The sequence below is a fragment of the Leuciscus leuciscus genome, assembly GCF_965113295.1.
Source record: "Leuciscus leuciscus genome assembly, chromosome: 15".
Classification (NCBI taxonomy): domain Eukaryota; kingdom Metazoa; phylum Chordata; class Actinopteri; order Cypriniformes; family Leuciscidae; genus Leuciscus; species Leuciscus leuciscus.
In genome coordinates this window covers 28,754,482-28,770,449 of record NC_138739.1, presented here as the reverse complement: position 1 = coordinate 28,770,449, position 15,968 = coordinate 28,754,482, and the positions used below count along the sequence as shown (strand labels likewise).

At 39.4% G+C, this 15,968-nt stretch overlaps 1 protein-coding gene across 2 annotated transcripts; it reads right to left on the bottom strand.

Moving 5' to 3' along the window:
- Positions 1-408: 408 nt before the first annotated feature.
- On the bottom strand, positions 409-15,435 carry LOC309475906 (granzyme-like protein 2). Of its 2 annotated transcripts, XM_082138890.1 has the most exons (6): positions 14,650-15,435; positions 14,413-14,563; positions 14,166-14,307; positions 12,623-12,874; positions 12,361-12,535; positions 409-424 (listed from the first exon to the last, which is right to left on the bottom strand). In XM_082138890.1, the coding sequence occupies exons 1-5, from the start codon at positions 14,813-14,815 to the stop codon at positions 12,377-12,379; spliced, it is 870 nt and encodes a 289-aa protein (XP_081995016.1). In that variant the 5' UTR covers positions 14,816-15,435; the 3' UTR covers positions 409-424; positions 12,361-12,376. The 2 variants fall into 2 exon arrangements, with proteins under 2 accessions (XP_081995016.1, XP_081995015.1); XM_082138889.1 differs by lacking the exon at positions 409-424 and having other exon boundaries at positions 12,315-12,535; positions 14,650-15,434.
- Between the last annotated feature and the right edge of the window lie 533 nt (positions 15,436-15,968).

Genomic DNA, 15,968 nt, shown 5'->3' with positions numbered 1-15,968 from the left:
ACTGACATTAAAGAATACATGCAAATAACATTTCAGTGATCACACTGGTAACATCTATAACAAAGTAAAATCTCCAGAGAAGTTATTCAACTCATTTGATATTTAGAAGGAAAATATTGATTAATACCTTGATTATAATTACTCATTACATATACATTGAAGCAGCAGTGGATTCCAATCCACCCCCTTCACTAGGTACATGTTTTGGGCAGGAAATATTTAGCAAAATATCCTGAATCCGTGTGGTAAAACATTGTGGGCAGAGCATCTTGCCTACAGGAAATACACTATCCCTTAAAAAAAAAACTTGATACAAAAATAAAATAGACCTTTACTGTATATTTACAGTGACCAAATGCCAGATAACAAAACTTGACTCATGGAGGATTGACATATTATGCATTTATTGAAACAATTTGGAGACATTCAAGACAAAACCAAGTAAATGTCAATAAACATTTCCAATAAACGAATGAGATCCATGGAAGAAATGCTGAAACCATCATATAAACTTCAGGTAGTTTTACAGAGATCTGGGTCTCTGAAGGATGTGACACCAACTGCAGTGTCTCCACAAACCAAAGGACCTCCTGAATCCCCCTGTTAACAATGCAAACACAAAGTGCACAATTTTGGACTTCATATCAGTCAGTGTGTGGATCACACTTACGGTGCAACATCCTCCACCTGCTTTATTAAAACATATTGTAGTATGAGCAACACAATGATGAGAAGGTACTGTTCTTGTTAATCCTTGCAGTCTCATATTAAAGTTACAGATGGTGTGAATAATTAGATTATAAAGCTGAATTTACTTTACCATTTTTTGTCAGAATTTATTCCTAATATTCACCAACAGTTTTAGAGTTTTCAGACTTTCTCCATTCAAGTTTATATGACCGTACTTGCATGACTGGAAATTGAGGGTGTAACCAAGATGGCCCTAAGTGAATTTATGTGAAATGACTTTTGTGCTCCCCATGTAATATTGCAATTATATATGGTTGTGACCATGAGGGCACTTAGCATTATTATTCAACACATTGATCAATATTCAGTTCAGTTAGTCTCACCAGTGAAGGTCAGATGTGGCAGCAGAGAGGCCAGCAGGAGCAGAGAGATGATGATGATGGATCAGTGAGCTGTCATGACAAAACACTCGCTGTGTCCGAATATGCCTACTTCCATAATATGTAGTATAGGCGAAAAGCAGTATGCAACCAAATAATATGTCTGAATTCATAGTATTCATAAAACAGATGACCTACTACTACTTCCAGCGAGATTCTGAAGTGTGCATTCAATGGACACTTTACTATCACATGAGGCCATTCCGTTTTTGAATGGAAGTGAAGCGACGCAACTGATATGGCGGAGTATGTCACATGTCACATGACCAAGACAACGTGGCAATGACATACGTATGTCACATGACAATGACAACGTGGTGGATGTAGTGTGTCCAAATTTTATTCATACTATACACATTCATACTAAATAGAACATACTTTTTTAAGTCACAAAATAAGTATCAAACCAAATGTAGTACCTATACAGTATGCGATTTCAGATGCATATATATACATATACACATATACATATACACACTAGTGATGTTACATATGACACTGATGCTTCGATGCGTGTATCACACAAGCGACACAATTTCTAGTGAAGCCCCGTATCGGGGTGCGTATTGGTTTACTAGAGTCACGTGATCGACGACAAACGAAGCCTCACTTTCTGTCCAATCACGTGCGCGTTTCGCTTTGGGTGTCAGAAGGCTCGAACTCCAGATCGTATTTAACGAGTCATTGTTGCCTCAGTCTGGTTGATGGGTTTGTGAGGAGAGTCTTGTACTTTGAAAGTTAATCAATATATTAAATTTAAATAACCAAAATGTATTTGTCACTACTTAGGCTATTATTTTTAGTTGTTGTTGTGTCTTTTTGTTTTTGTAAAATCTTTGCACTTTTGGTGACTTACAGAGACAAACATACAGAGAGCTGAAGATCCACTTGAATAGTGGAGAATGCAGAAACAAGTCTACTAAGTACTGTCTAAGAGGAGAAATAGACTCAGCCCCAACACTGTGAAACAACTTTCATTTCTTAATAAAAATAATTAAAAACTTTATCACCTTTCTGTCATTCCTACAGTTACCTAAGCACCATCAGTAACAAGTGTCATAAGCACATTTAATAACACATGATCCTATCAGACAAAGTCCTTATTCATTATGTGTGTGTGCGTGTGGAGAGAGAGAGAGAGAGAGAGAGAGAGAGAGAGAGAGAGAGAGAGAGAGAGAGAGAGAGAGAGAGAGAGAGAGACTACATTAAATCTTATTGAATCATATAAGCTTATATTTTATTGTCACACTTTAATGGGAAAATGAATTTATTTAATGAACAAATCAAACACAAACATGTAAGGCTTTTATTTGTACACATAACATTGAGAGTGTGTTGTGGTTGCTTCATCTGCCAGAGCTTCTAACACAGGCTTCTGGCTGCTTTATTTGAAATAAGCACCAGATGGCGCTGTTCTCGACACTCTCGAAGCTTTGAACCTTTTCCCGGAACAGTCAGGGGAAGGCCTCAGTGATTCATGAGGCTTCATTTCCTCATCCCTAATACACACACACATACACAGTCACCAGCCACTATATTAAGTACACCTGTTCAACTTTCTATTAACGCAATTATCTAATAATCAGTCTATCACACATGGCAGCGACTCAATGCATTTTGGCATGTTTACATGGTCAAGACGATCTGCTGAAGTTGGGCATCAGGATGAAGAAAAAGGGTGATTAAAGTGACGTTGAACGTGGCCTGGTTGTTGAGTATTTCAGAAACTGCTGATCTACTTGGATTTTCACTCACAGCTATCTCTAGAGTTTACAGAGAATGGTTAGAGACATATCCAGTGAGCAGCAGTTCTGTGGGCGAAAATGCCTTATTGATGCCAGAGATCAGAGGAGAATGACAACTGGTTCAAGCTGATAGAGAGGCAACCGAGAAGAGGAGCATCTCTGAACGCACAATACAAACCTTGAAGCAGAGCCGGAGGGACAAGGGAGCCCAGAGAAGCCGTATGGCCGATGATCTCCGGTGGAGCCGAGGGAGGGAGGAGCCCAGGTGGAGCGATGGGCACAGAGGCTGGAGTCGGAGACAGGGGTTCCTCTGTGCTGGATGGAGCCGGTGGCCTGAAGACACTTGGCAGATCTTTACAGCACGTGGGAGATGTCGAGGGGCTGAAGGACAGCAGCGGAGGAGGGGCTGAGGAACTGGCTGATTGAGGAGGTGGGAGAGGGAGCCTGGGGCGGGAATTCAGGGAATACAGGGGACGCTGGAGAAACTTGGAACTGCTGAAAGATACAGGAAGTGCTGGAGATACAGGGGAACTAGGAATAATCTCCTCAAAAAAGTCTATTAAAACCTCCTCAAAAATGTCCTTCAGTTCATCAAAATAACTTCCAGAGGCCAGTTCGTACTCACACTCAGCGGTGGGGAAGTGGACGGGGCTATCTTCCCATGCTCTGAACTCAACAAGCCCTCCCTCGGCGATCCGCGGTGTTGCCGGCTTGCGCACCTGGTCAGACTCGAAAGGGCTCAGGCTCTGGGGAGATGTCCTCTCCTGTCCTCTCCTCAGGTTCAGGCTCGTGCATCGCGGCAGGCTGGTCTCCCTTGTCTGCGGTGCCGATTGTGAATGGTGAGTTGTTGTTCACCAGCATCCACTCCACGAATGCAGCAAAATCCTCTTTTGGACCACTCGCTCAGGGTGGTGATGTAAAAGACACAGAGTGAGCGGTCCGGCTAGTTTGTTTGGCATGCTAGCTGGATGAAATCCCGAGTGTGGCTTTCCTGTGGTCTTCCTGCTCCAGGCACAACAATTGAACGGTGGGAAGGTCCATGGTGAATTAACTTCTGTTTAGGTTTGGTGTTCTGTCACGATCTGGTTGTACAAATCACACGAATACAGGAGATCAGGGAAATAGAATAGTATTTAATAATAAATCCAACAGGGAACACTGGAGCACACAACCACAATCAAATATTGACGACACCGAACAATGAACACAGAAAACACTGGGCTTAAATACCAAAGGAATACTTAATTGATAGAACAGGTGAATGAATCCAAATTTTTTTATTTGTTTAACCTCCTATAAACTCTGAAACTGAATTAGATTTTCGGGTAACACTTTATTTTACAGTGTCTTTGTTACATATGTTACATGTACTTACCATAGTAATAACAGTAAATTATGCATAATTACATACAACTAACCCTCAACCAAATCCTAATCCTAACCCTATAGTAAGTACATGTACAGTGGTTACTTAATATTACACAGTACTTAAATATATAATTACACTGTAACAATGACACCTTAAACGTACACTATGGAATTTTTTCTCCACTAGGGGTCGCTAACATATTTACAATAACAAAGGCGTAGTTTGATGACGCAACATTTGCTAAGAATTATGGATCTTGTCTCAACGTCAAGCCGACCGATCTAATAATGTTTATGGATGACTGAATACATTGATGCTTTTATCATGACTGTGATATGAAGCAGTTCGAGGTTGCTAAGAGACAGCTATCAGCTCCACACGCGACGCGAGCTCCCGCGGATATAAAAGGAATGGACATCTCATTCTACCGAACTACACGCAAGTGCAGAATTACTACTCACAGTCACAGGTCAGTTTATTAGACAAATTAAACTTGTGAGGTAACGCAGCGTTGTTTCACTTGGTCTACCATTACACTATCACACTAAACTGCATTTGAATGTGTTGAAATGTATGTGTTAGTTTGTCTGTATGAGACTAGCAGTAAGCTAGATCAACATTAGAATAACATACAGATCATATTCTAACATTTTATCATTGTTGAACTATATAACATTGATTAGTTTTATGTAAATGTGCTCACCTGTTTAATAAAGTACATGTAGAAGCGGTCGAAGTCTCGGACGTGGAGCTCTCGTTTATATACTGTCTATGGGAGCTCTAGGCATCTCGAAAACACCGCGCTGAAATTGATTCTCAGTTTAGTTCTCCTTTTTTATCCAAAGTCTGCTTGCCATGGTCCATAATGTTTGAACGAAATAACAACAGCGTGCAGATAGACATTGCGAACTACAGTGGTCCACGTCTGTCGTCTTGGTTACTATCAGAGGGCTCTGGTTCATAGCTCTGGTTACCATGGCAGTACAAGCGGAAACCAGGGACAACGCGGATATGACGCCATTGACTGTGACAAAACGGAAATAAAGAAACGTGCCGTGTCTAAAAATTAAATTAAAATTTCTCCTGGTTTGAAAGTTGTTGGAAACAGTCGGGATAATGTAAGTACACAACTAAAAAAAAAAATATAACATAGATATAGTGATTTTTGCTATTTTTAAAGCAAAAAAAAATACATATTGTGCCTTTAAAATAAAGTGTAACCGATTTTTGTAAATGTAGCTTTATTACATAAAATGCATTATGTATTACATACAGTGTTGGGCAGTAGCGTCGCTACAAGTAGTGACGTTACTAGCTTAACTACATTTCTCAATAGCGTGGTGGTAGCGTCGCTGTTTTCTGAATCAAATAGCTTTTCAGTAGCAAAGCTCTTTTGTTGATCAAGTAGTGCGGTAGCGTCCACACAAGCTGAAGCTACATTTTCTGAAGCACAAGCTCAACTCGGGCGCCGCATGATTAACATCGCGCAACATCAGCATCACACGTGCACACGGAACGCACATGTAGGAAATCTTGTGAATTACGGCCGTTTCAGACCGCAACCGCGAGCAGCGCGAATTGTTTTCGGCGTGCATGTTCAAGTGCATTCACACACCGCGCACCGCGAGCAGGAGCAGCGCGTGAGCTGAGCACTGAGCAGTAGTGAAGCTGAGGGTTTCGGGTTTCGGCGCCGAGTCATTTTTCATTCACCATTGAGCTCACGCTCAATTAAAGTGAAAGCACACTTTTCATGGACAAAATAAATATGATTTCACACTAAAAGTGCCTAAAATGCGCATAATTTGCATACTATAGTGTGTTTTAACAAGAACTAGAGTAGGCTATGTCAGAAATCAGAAAGATTCAAAAATATTTATAGAAAATGTACCCATTTAAACTACTTTTTATAAATCAGTTTGGGCAGGGGCATAGCACCAGATGTTAGGCCCCGGTCACAGAACCAAGAGGTGGGCCCCTCACAACACCGCCATCTATATCAATATATAGGCTATCAATATATCTTTGTGGGGCCCCCACTTCGCCAAGGTCCCCTGTTAATCTGTATCGGCGGGTCAAACTCAATGAAAAATCGGAATTGGCCTAGAAAATTGTAATCGGTGCATCTCTATAATCTTTCTGATTGGCTGGTATCAAACATGACCACATAATCTGATGTTCACCTAGATGTTTTATTTATATATTTGTACATTTGCCGTAGTATTGACGATGGGTTCAATAACACTTCCTGCAAAAGAGGGGCCTTGGCCAGAATCTAGTGGTAATTTTTTTTTTTGCCATGTTGGTAGGCTACTGTTTGGAGCAGGTCTTAATTATTTTGCTACTGTGGTTTGAGCTGAGTTGAGTTATAAATGAACTTACAGTTAGTCCTGCAAATATGCCCAAGTCTAAATTGTGCATACCAAGGTTATTATAATTTTTTTTTTTTTTTATTATAGTTATTCTATATTAGTTTTTATTTTAATATCTTTTTCAAATTTCCTATAAATTTCAGTTTAGTTAGTTTCATTAATGGTTTTGTTAGTTTTAGTTTAGTTTTTATTTTGTGAACACATTTCTATTTAGTTTTTATATATTTAGTTTCAGTTTCAGTTTTAGTAATTATAGTTTAGCAGAGTTAACAGAACATTTCCAGTTAAAGACATTTCATTTCAGCAAAGTTTAATGTTTGCAGTTTACATTTAACTCTTGTGAAAACCTTTCAATAATACAAATTAAATAATTGTTTGAGGATGAACAAAGAACCAAACAAATGCAACTAAAAAGTAAAAATTATATAATAATATTAAAAATGAAATCTTGTTAAACGTGGTGTATAAGAAAAAGATATGAATCAGAATCAGAATCAGAATCAGAAAGAGCTTTATTGCCAAGTATGCTTGCGCATACGAGGAATTTGTCTTGGTGACAGTAGCTTCCAGTACACATACAATATAAAGTGACAAGACAAGTGACAAGTAACATAGGTATAAATAAAAAATAGAAAAAATAAAAAATAAAATAAAAATAAAAGATTATAAATTATAAATATATATAAAGTTATAAGGTGCTATAATGAAATGTCTGAGGGAAGTATTGCACATGTTTGTTCCACAGTAGGGGAACATTTAAGTGTTCATGAGGTAGATGGCCTGGGGAAAGAAACTTTTCCTGTGTCTGGTTGTTTTTGTGCTCGGTGCTCTGTAGCGTCGACCAGACGGTAACAGTTCAAACAGAAAGTGTGCTGGGTGTGACGGGTCCAGAGTGATTTTGCGAGCCCTTTTACTCACTCTGGATGAGTGCAGTACTTTGAGTGTGGGAAGGGTAGTGCCAGTGATTCGCTCAGCAGTCCGAACTATCCGCTGTAGTCTACGGAGGTCGGTTTTGGTAGCAGAGCCGAACCAGACGGTGATGGAAGTGCAGAGGATGGACTGGATGACAGCTGAGTAGAACTGTACGAGCAGCTCCTGTGGCAGGTTGAATTTCCTCAGCTGACGCAGGAAGTACAGTCTCTGTTGGGCTTTCTTCACAATAGAGTCTATGTGAGTGTCCCACTTCAGATCCTGAGAGATGGTGGTGCCCAGGAACCTGAATGACTCTACTGCAGTCACAGTGCTGTCCATGATGGTGAGTGAAGGGAGTGCAGGGGGGTTTCTCCTGAAGTCCACGATCATCTCCACTGTTTTGAGCGTGTTCAGCTCCAGGTTGTTATAACTGCACCAAAGAGCCAGCTGCTCCACCTCCTGTCTGTACGCAGACTCGTCACCGTTCCGGATGAGTCCGATAACAGTAGTGTCGTCCGCAAACTTCAGGAGCTTGACAGAGGTGTCTTTAGAGGTGCAGTCATTTGTGTACAGGGAGAAGAGCAGTGGTGAGAGAACACATCCCTGTGGAGCACCGGTGCTGATGGTGCGGCTGTCGGACGTGATTTTGCCCATTCTGACTAGCTGTTGTCTGTCTGTCAGAAAGCTGGTGATCCATTGACAGATGGAGCTAGGGACAGAGAGCTGGGTCAGTTTGGTCTGGAGCAGTGATGGGACGATGGTGTTGAAGGCAGAACTAAAGTCCACGAACAGAATCCTTGCATAGGTCCCTGGTTTGTCCAGATGTTGTAGGGTGTAATGCAGTCCCATATTGACCACATCATCCACAGACCGGTTTGCTCTGTAGGCAAACTGCAGGGGGTCCAGCAAGGGTCCAGTGATGTCCTTCAGATATGCTAACACCAGTCTTTCGAATGACTTCATGGCCACAGATGTTAAGGCAACAAGTCTGTAGTCATTGAGTCCTGTGATCTTTGGTTTCTTCGGGATTGGGATGATGGTGGAGCGTTTAAAGCAGAAAGGGACTTTGCACTGCTCCAGTGATCTGTTGAAGATCAGTGAGAAGATAGAGGCCAGCTGGTCAGCGCAGGTTTTCAGACAGGCTGGTGAAACACCGTCTGGGCCTGGTGCTTTCCTTCTCTTCTGTTTCCTGAAGATCTGACGCACATTATCCTCACTGATCTGAAGTGCAGGGGGGGAGGGGAGGGGGATGGCTGGAGGTGTTGATGGCTGTGTAGAGAGATGGTCAGGGCGGGTATGGGGTGTCTGATCGGGGGTCTCAAATCTACAGTAAAAGACATTCAGCTCGTTCGCAAGATGCTTGTTGCTGTCGATGCTGGGGGATGGTGTCTTGTAGTTGGTAATGTCTTTCAGACCTTTCCACACTGATGCAGGGTCGTTGGAGGAAAACTGGTTTTCCAGCTTTTTGGCATAGCTCTTCTTAGCCACTTCAATCTCCTTTGTCAATGTGTTCCTGGCCTGATTATACAAGATCCTATCCCCACTCCTGTAGGCATCTTCTTTGACCTGACGAAGCTGTCTGAGTTTTGGTGTGAACCATGGTTTATCATTGTTGAATGATAAGTAAGTCCTGGTAGGGATGCATAAATCCTCACAGAAACTGATGTATGATGTTACAGTCTCTGTGAGCTCGTCCAGATCGCTGGCAGCAGCTTCAAAAACACTCCAGTCAGTGCATTCAAAACAGGCTTGTAAGACCTGCTCTGTGTCGTTGGTCCATCTCTTTACAGTCCTTATTACTGGCTTAGCAGTTTTAAGTTTTTGCCTGTAAGTTGGTAGAAGATGAACCAGGCAGTGATCGGAAAGTCCTAGAGCTGCTCTGGCGACGGAGCGATATGCATCCTTTGTTGTGGTGTAGCAATGGTCCAAAATATTATTGTCTCTGGTGGGGCATGTAATGTGCTGTTTGAATTTAGGAAGTTCACGTGTGAGTTTTGCCTGATTAAAGTCTCCGAGAATGATAAGAACAGAGTCCGGGTGTCGTTGTTCTGTTTCTGTGATCAGATCAGCCAGCTGTTGCAGCGCCGTACTCACGTGTGCTTGCGGTGGAATGTAAACACTGATGAGAACGAGCGAGGAAAACTCCCGCGGCGAGTAGAACGGCTTACAGTTAATGAAAAGCACTTCCACATCAGGACAGCACATTTTCCTTAACACAGTTACATCAGTACACCACCTTCTGTTGATGTAAAAGCATGTCCCACCACCGCGCGTTTTCCCCGTTGACTCCATATCGCGATCCGCTCTGAACAGCTGAAAGTCCGGTAGATGTAACGCGCTGTCCGGAATGGCTTCGTTCAGCCAGGTTTCCGTGAAACACAGAGCAGCAGAGTTGGTAAAGTCCTTGTTTTTGCGTGAGAGCAGAAGTAGTTCGTCCATTTTGTTAGGGAGAGAGCGGACATTCGCCAGATGGATGCTAGGCAGCGCCGTTCTGAATCCGCGCTGCCTGAGCTTCACGAGTGTGCCGGCTCGCTTCCCACGCCTGCGCGTCTTATACTGTTTCCACAGTGCAGCGGCGCAACCGACGACAATGTTCCGCAAAACGCCAGAAGAATCAAAAACTGGTTGGTGATCAGTTGGTGTGCACTGCCGAATGTTCAGCAGTTCGTCCCTGGTATAACTGATAGCGAATGACAAACATAAAACAGGACAAACTAACAAAAACAGTGTAACAACTGGAGAGCTCAACACCGAGGCAGCCATCCGCGGCGCCATCTTGGATTGTGCGTATGATTATTATGATTATTCTTTAAGGTTATTTCAATTATATCCTTTCAAACATTATTCTTGTATTGATCCATTTATGCTTTCTGTCTATTGCATCGTTTAAAATCATATAATCATAGTTGTACACATATTCAAATGTTCTCTTCAGACCAGACATTTAGTATACTTCTACTCTGACAAATAGCCTACGTCTATTTCTGGGCTATAGACATGCTATTTGTTTTTTCCGTTTTCTGCTCAGTGTGGTATCTTGTCTAATATGTGTGGTATAGGCCTATCTTAGGCTAGTTTCACATGAGATGGTTATCTTCTTATACCTGGAATTAAGGTACAGCTGCATTTGCATGAGGTGGAAATTGGGCCTTTCTGCTTCTTAGGGCTTGTTCACACAGTCGGTTTTGCTTTGAAAAACGGAAAAAATCGTTTTTCAGTGGGGAAAAAGAGAGGCACAGTGGGGTCAAAAGTTGAACTTATTTTAACTTGAGCGTCGTGTCATGCACGTGATGCTGCAGAAGACGCGAGACTCAAGCGCAACGGTCATACATTGAAAAATAAAGTAGCACAGTGGGAAAAAGTGATTTTCCGGTAGGCTTATTTAGGAGAGCTTATTAATTACGAAAACGATTATTTATTTTTGCGAATTATTATTTTGTTTCAGTTATTTTTTCAGTAATTGTTGTTAGTTTCGTTTAGTTTTAGTTTTTCATTAATGTTGAAATTTCTATTTTATTTCAGTTTACGAAAATGTTTTTTGACCAATAGTTTTAGTCTTAGTTTCAGTTTTCGTTTACGAAAATAACCTTGATGCATACCCAGGCAAACATGTTGTGCATATGCATACGTAGGCTACACATAGGCTACAGATGAATACACGCACACTCTCGACACCTGGTTTTGTTATTATGTGGATCACGTTTTTTGTTTGTTTGTTTTTGTTGCCAAATTGGTTTGGAGCAGTTGTTGAATAAACAATTGAACTGAACAATTATGCTTGCCTATCTGTTGAACTTACAGTTTTATTGATCACTGAGATAGCATTGATTTGGAATGAAGTTGGTTCAATATAAAAATGTAATTTAAAAAAATAGCTTAGATGTAGTGAACTACTTTTGCCATGTTCCTGTAGCTTAGCTTGTTACATTTTCCAGGGTGGTAGCTTCAGTGTAGTGAAGCTTCATTTAATGTAGAGTAACTGCTAGCTTAGCTCACTACATTTTCCAAGTAGCTTGCCCAACACTGATTACATAATATACATTTTTCAATAGTTAAGATAAATCAACAGCATAAATCGACTTGTTTTATTTTGAAAAGCAAAAACAAAACAAAAATGTTACGGTGAGGCACATAATGGATGTGAATGGGGTCCATTTTTGGAGGTTTTAAAAGCAGAAATGTGAATCCTGTAATTTTATAAAAGCATTAACTATTCTGATGAAACTGTTGTATGATTTGAGCTGTAAAGTGGTTTAATACTAAAGTTCATCATTTTACAGTCACTTAAGTGTTAACACCATTGTCATTGTGGCAAAGTTGTAAAAAAAAAAAGAACATTTTCTCACTAAAATTGTGTTGTTTGTCTCTTGTGGGCTACACTATTGAAAAAGTGAGTATTTTAACATGTATGGATTCACTTTCATTATGTGTATTCATATTATATTTTGTGATAATCAACAATAACAACTGCTATCGAATGAGCTTAACTTGTATTGAACTCAGAATATAAAGCAGATGTTCAATCAATTATTGTGAAGATCTCATAATCTGCAAAGTTCCAGTGAATTCTTGCTTTACAATTCTGTCCCAATCAAAGATGGTTTGTGCTGTGAAGGCAGAGCAGTTTCACAGTGTTCAAGGCGGATGTGGTAAAACTTCACAATATATTGCGTAAACCATTGTGGGCAGAGCATTTTGCCTACTGAAAATATTCTATCTGTAATCTATAAATGTGATACAAAAAAATTAAAATAGGGCTAGATTAAAAAAAAGCCACTTGACTCATGGATGATTGATATGATGCATTTATTGAAACAATTTGGAGACATTCGAGACAAAATCAAGAACATTTTAATAAACTTTTCCAATAAACTTGTGTATCCATGGAAGAAATGCTGAAACCTTCATATAAACTTCAGGTAGTTTAAGTGAATTACAGAGATCTGGGTCTCCGAAGGATGTGACACCCACTGCAGTGTCTCCACAAACCAAAGGACCTCCTGAATCCCCCTGTTAACAATGCAAACACAAAGACAATTTCGGGCTTCATATCAGTCAGTGTTTGGATTAAATGACAGATGATGATCTTGTACTTACGATGCAACTTCCTCCATCGCCATATGTACACATCATCTGTGAAGCTGTATAGTTGTTTTCTCCCCATTTATTTTCACAATTTGTGTTATTTATGATCTTCACGTTTGTCTCCATGAGACGACTGCTAAGTGAGCCATTATTCAGTCTTCCCCAGCCTGAAACACTGCACACAGAACGCACTTCATTGTCCTCTTCTTTCATTGGTATGGAAATCCAGTTGACTTTCTCATTTTGTGTGACCTTTTTATCCAGCTGTTGCACAAAATCACATAGAAAGATTTAATCATACTGAACGATGGTTTTCCAAATTTTATTTTATTTTATTTTATTTTATTTTATCATAACAGATGTAACCCGTCTTAGATCGTTTCCCTTTAGTTGAGATTTGTTTGTCTGGTTTCTTTTCTGATCAAGTATTTATGCATCTTTGTAGAGGTTCAGATATGCTTAAATATTGATGTATTGACAGCATCTAAATAAAAGCATTTACGTATGCAAAGCTTTAGAAACATGAATCCTTTATATTTATCTTATAAATGCTGGCTATTTGTACATTTTACTGATATTTTTGAGCCCCTGCACACCCATACACTAACCACTTCTAAAAATGATATACAAAATAATTAGATAAATGTGCAAATTGCAACATAGAGTACAATTGCAGTGATTTAGCTGACGCTGCACTCTGTGTAATACTTGGTTTTGATTGGCCAGTCGTTGTATTTAGCGGTCCGTCATCCATCACAACGTTTTTTTTTTGGGGGGGGGGGGTTTATGCCAAAAAAACAAGAAATATATAACAATACATAACAACAGGAACAATAAAGACCGAGACATATATCATGAAAGCAATACAATTAAATACTGATTAAGAGTCAGAGGGGAAGAGAAGGAAAACACAACGCTGCTTGTATTCGAGGTTTGTTTATGTCTCTTATCACAAATGCAACTGGCGCCATCTTGCGTCTTAGTTATTGACTGTTATGGAAACGACCCAGTATTAATTACTTTAATATTGTTTAAGTGTTTGTCTTGTTGTCAATAGTTTTGTACGTTGTAGTGGGCTATTTTTTTCCTTAGCGGAAGTTTTTAAATACTGTTCAGGTAAGATTATAAAATCATTTGCAGCTGTGTTAAAATATGGCCTATTGATCAGTTTAAAACATCTTTTTCACTTTAGAAATAATGGTCCAGATTATTAGTAGTTCCTGCATAGTGACTAGGTAACACGAATAATTAGTGATGCATTTTATGACTATTCAGAGTAAAAATGATGATTAATTACGTTTCAGACACGTGATAATGTGACATAATTTGTCAGTAGTTAATAGTTATTTATGAGGCTGATTAATTATTGATTACCTAATAAGGAACTATCTCCTAAATTTGATAATACTTAGTGATAAGCTTGTTTCTATATTAGTTAGTAGATGAAGTGTTAATGTTAGTCCTGCATTACTTCCTGCTTAGTTATTAATGATGGACCATTATTCTAAAGTGTTACCAGATATCATTTTGAACTGAAATGAGTACAGATTGTTACCCTTAAAAGCATAATGTCATTCATAACAGGTTCCACGGTAAAGTCTGGATGCTTGTGGTAGGACTTTACTCCGATGCGGACCGAACCCTCAGTCTTGATTTTTAGGTCATGTGCACCAACCACAACTGTCAAATTCTCCAGTCTGTTAATATCAAATAGATTTTATCAATATAATCAGCCTTTTCTTTTAGAGTATAGAAGCCTATGTCAAATGTCATGATAAACATTTCCAAACAATAGACTGTACTTGTTTCGGCAATGTGCAGCAGTCAAGACAAACTGATCAGAAATGAGGAATCCACCGCAGTTATGGAGCCAGTTCTTCTGAATAGAAACCATGTAGGGTCTGGAGTGGGGTTTGGCTTCTGTGCCGTTCACTATACCCACATTCACATGAGCTGAGAGAGAGAAAGAGAGAGAGAGAGAGATAGGGTTAGTTGCATTATTAACTAGATGAATCAATATTCAGTTCAGTTAGTCTCACCAGTGAAGGTCAGGTGTGGCAGCAGAGAGGCCAGCAGGAGCAGAGAGATGATGATGATGGTCATGATGAAGACGGCGATCAGTGAGCTCTCATGATAAAACACTGTATAAATATAAGGGTGGGTGGAGACAATGAGCTTCTGGGAACTATGCAGACCAGCTTCCATGGAACCACAATGTCATCTAATGATCTCAAACAAATTCAAGTGAGCTGTAGACATGACTAAGTGGATAATTAATAACATGGCATAAATAAATAAAATAAAATTACTGAAATTCTAACAGAAAATGTAGATGGAAATTGAGAACTGTACTATAGTGCATGCAACTAAAATAATAAGTAACTAACTTAAAAAAAAAGTTCACCATGGCCTGGGTGGATGTGGTTGAACAGATATGTGGCTAGAACCGCAGTTGAGCTCATAAGCTCCACAACTCTCTGTCAAGATGAAAAAACGGTAAGGGACAGTAAATTTGCTGTTGAATTTGTACATGAAATACTCTCACTTGTGGCAAGCATGATGTTAAATTTACTAAACAGAATGAACATACCTTAAAATGTATTAAAAACAACAGTTCGGCAGAAAATCCATATCAGATTATACATTTAAGACATGGGCTGCATATGTTGTCAACAGGAAACAGCTTTTTTATCAGAATGTACAATCATGTTCAACTAATAAGGTTAAAAAAAGAGCAGATCTTATCAGCAAGAATTACAGCATTTTCCCAGCCAGTTGCAATGCTCATTTGAATGTTTTGATTTGTTCTTATGGGTTTTGGGGGCAACACATTACAAGTACATCTGATAAAAAAATAAAAATAAAATTAAGTAACTATTAAAGTTACACATTACTTTTAAATTAACAACAACTTACTTTTCCAAATAAGCAACACTTTTTGCATTTCTCTCAGTTACTCAGAGACTATTTGGACTAGACCAACCAAATTTGTATATATTAAACTTGCATCTGTCTGCTAATTACCCATACCATTTAAAGATGATTACATATGACATATCGTTCACAGTATTTATTTGACTGGAAGAAGCCAGATGTTGCAACTGACCCCAACCCAGGGACGGCTGCAACATGTTAAAAATACCTTCAATTTCACTAATTAACTTTAGCTTTTTGTCTCAATGAGCATAGAATTCTGAAAATATTAACTGTTTTAGGCCTACTATAATATTATAGTATTATTTATTTATACAATCATATTATTGTAGCCTAGTCATATGTAGCCTAGTCAACAAAACAACCAGACACAGGAAAAGTTTCTTTCCCCAGGCCATCTACCTCATGAACACTTAAATGTTCC

Coding starts and splice junctions, on each gene's coding strand:
- LOC309475906 (XM_082138890.1), bottom strand. CDS start 14,815: ATGGAAGCTGGTCTGCATAGTTCCCAGAAGCTCATTGTCTCCACCCAC. Junction 14,564..14,649: donor GCCACACCTGACCTTCACTG/GTGAGACTAACT, acceptor TCTCTCTCTCAG/CTCATGTGAATGTGGGTATA. Junction 12,875..14,165: donor ATGACATTATGCTTTTAAGG/GTAACAATCTGT, acceptor TTTGTGCAACAG/CTGGATAAAAAGGTCACACA.